The following is a 2,354-nucleotide window of genomic DNA, read 5'->3' on the forward strand; positions in this document are numbered from 1 at the left end:
GAGAGTCCAGTGGGACACCAGTTGCCCCCCAGGCGCGGACATGTTCCGTGCCAGCCAGAGAACCACAGCAACCAGGAAACCCGCCTGATCGATCCCCCTTCGGTTGTGTGCCAACGGAGGAGGCTATGGAGACCAGTCCCAGCACGTCTGGGCACACAGGCACACAACATAACACTAACATAACTCTGACACCGAAAGAACCACGACAAATACCTGAAAAAGGAAGGAAACCACGAATTACAGGACCCAAAAAGGACAGTTCAACATAACATGCCCCGGCGTCGGGAAATTGGCGCTCCCATCGCCCGGCAGCAGCCGCAGTAGCCCCCTCCTGCACCAACGGTTGGGTCGCCGCAGGAGGGAGACCCCCACGTATAGCTGTGCGTGGCTTTCCCGTGTCTGGGGAAAGGGGGATCCTGGCGATTGAGTGGACCCGGAGGTTGTTTAGGACCCTTCTGGGCCCCTACGGGAAAGCAACACACCGCTTTGGCCCCTGCTTCCCATAGTCGGGTGGTCCTGGAAGACCCGGCCAGGATTATTCAGCTAGTCGCCATCTCCCTTTTCATTACTTTCTCTTCCTTGATCTCCTTCTTTCTCTCCTTTTCCTCTCTTCGCCTTCTTTGGCGGCAAGGGTCAACCTTGGGCAGTCTTTCACTCTCCAGAAGCTGCACTTGGGTATAGTGCAGAGGCAAGTGTTAGCGTGTGGGACACGTTCCCTCGTTGGGCACGATGGTGGGCGACACACCTCCTGCACTGAATCAGTCTTCTCTTTTATGGATTCATCTCGTATAAAAAAACATGATCAGCGCCAAAAGAGGCGCTGCACCGATGCACCAGCTATGCAAATCCTCGACTTGACTCCTGAACCTTGGTTTGCGAAGTTCCTCATAGTCCACTCGGAAGATGAGACCAAACCCATGGCTAAGGTATCCCCATTCACTATTGCAAGAGACTTAGAAAGGACAATAGGGAAGTCTTATAATGCTCGAAAGCTGACCACAGGAGATCTCCAAATTGAAGTAACCACAAGGCAACAAAGCTCCGCTCTCCTTTCACTTGACAAAATTGCCGATATATCAGTCACTGTGACCACACACCGAACACTTAACATCGTGAAGGGCGTCATCTCAGAGTCTCAACTCCTTGACTGCTCAGACACTGAGATCGAGGAAGGGCTTAAAGACCAAGGCGTTGTGACGGCGAGGAGAATTGTGATGCGTCGGGATGGTAAAGACATCCCGACGAGGCACATTGTCCTTTCCTTTCAATTGCACAGGCTTCCTCAGACCATCAAAGCAGGCTATCTTAACTGCCATGTACGTCCGTATATCCCGAATCCGCGACGCTGTTTCAAGTGCCAGCGTTTTGGACATGGTTCGCAGGTCTGTCGAGGACACGCGATCTGTCCAAAATGCGCTGGCATGGACCACTCTGCAGAGTCCTGTGCAAACGAAGTCCACTGTGCAAACTGTAAAGGGAGCCACCCAGTCTACTCCAGGTCCTGCCCCCGTTGGCAGGAAGAGAAAGAAATACTCAAAATGAAAGTAACACAGAATATCTCATACAGAGAAGCAAAGACACAGGTAGAATTTGCCAGAAAAGGCACGTTCTCCGAAGTGGTGCGCCGGGGAGTGGCACCACTGCGGAAATCTGTGGAGACGCAGACTTCTGGGTCTCCACCCCACACTCCCCCCACACAAGAAAAGCCTGCGGAGAGCTTGCTTCCGCTGGCACCAGCTGCTGAGGTGGGCAGCCGGGAAGTACTGGCCACAACCTCTACGGAGGTTGATGGCGAGCTGTCAGTTTGGGACGGGCTCACAGGGGGCTCATCCCAGGCTGCCACACACACGATGGATGTTGACGATGATGACTGCATGTCGCAGAAATCATCATCAAGCCTTCCCCCCAATCCTTCCCCATGGAAGGAACAGAGAACGAAAAAAGGAGGCCGAGGCAGGGGTAGTACGTCCCTAGGGAAACATAAGCCCCCAAGGGTTACACCTCCCACATAATGTACAGTCTCTCTTTGTTGCTATTTATCACTACACTCTTTATGGGACAGGTAATCCTTCAGTGGAATTGTCGAGGCCTCTTTTCAAATATAAATGACATTCACGACCTTTTTGAAAAATACAATGCAGTCTGTTTTTGCTTACAAGAGACATATCTGAATGAACAAAGTGTAAACCCATTTCGCAGACACAATGTTTTCAGAAAGGATCGTATTAACACCACACGTACATCTGGAGGTGTGGCTGTGGTCCTTCCACTATCCACACCTGCAAAACAGATCCCACTCGTGACACATTTGGAAGCAGTAGCTGTCCAGGTATGCCTGGACAGGGTCATTACGA

The 2,354-nt window shown here is 51.9% G+C and overlaps 1 protein-coding gene across 1 annotated transcript; it reads left to right on the forward strand.

Annotated features, from left to right (window-relative positions):
* Positions 1 to 839: 839 nt before the first annotated feature.
* Positions 840 to 2,012, forward strand: LOC135392125 (uncharacterized). The gene has a single exon (XM_064622811.1). It carries the CDS (start codon positions 840 to 842, stop codon positions 2,010 to 2,012), a length of 1,173 nt encoding a protein of 390 aa, XP_064478881.1.
* Positions 2,013 to 2,354: the final 342 nt, after the last annotated feature.

The sequence above is a fragment of the Ornithodoros turicata genome, chromosome 1, assembly GCF_037126465.1.
Source record: "Ornithodoros turicata isolate Travis chromosome 1, ASM3712646v1, whole genome shotgun sequence".
NCBI classification, from domain to species: domain Eukaryota; kingdom Metazoa; phylum Arthropoda; class Arachnida; order Ixodida; family Argasidae; genus Ornithodoros; species Ornithodoros turicata.

Bases quoted from the DNA above. Each gene is read 5' to 3' on its own strand.
- LOC135392125 (XM_064622811.1), top strand. From the start codon at position 840: ATGCAAATCCTCGACTTGACTCCTGAACCTTGGTTTGCGAAGTTCCTC.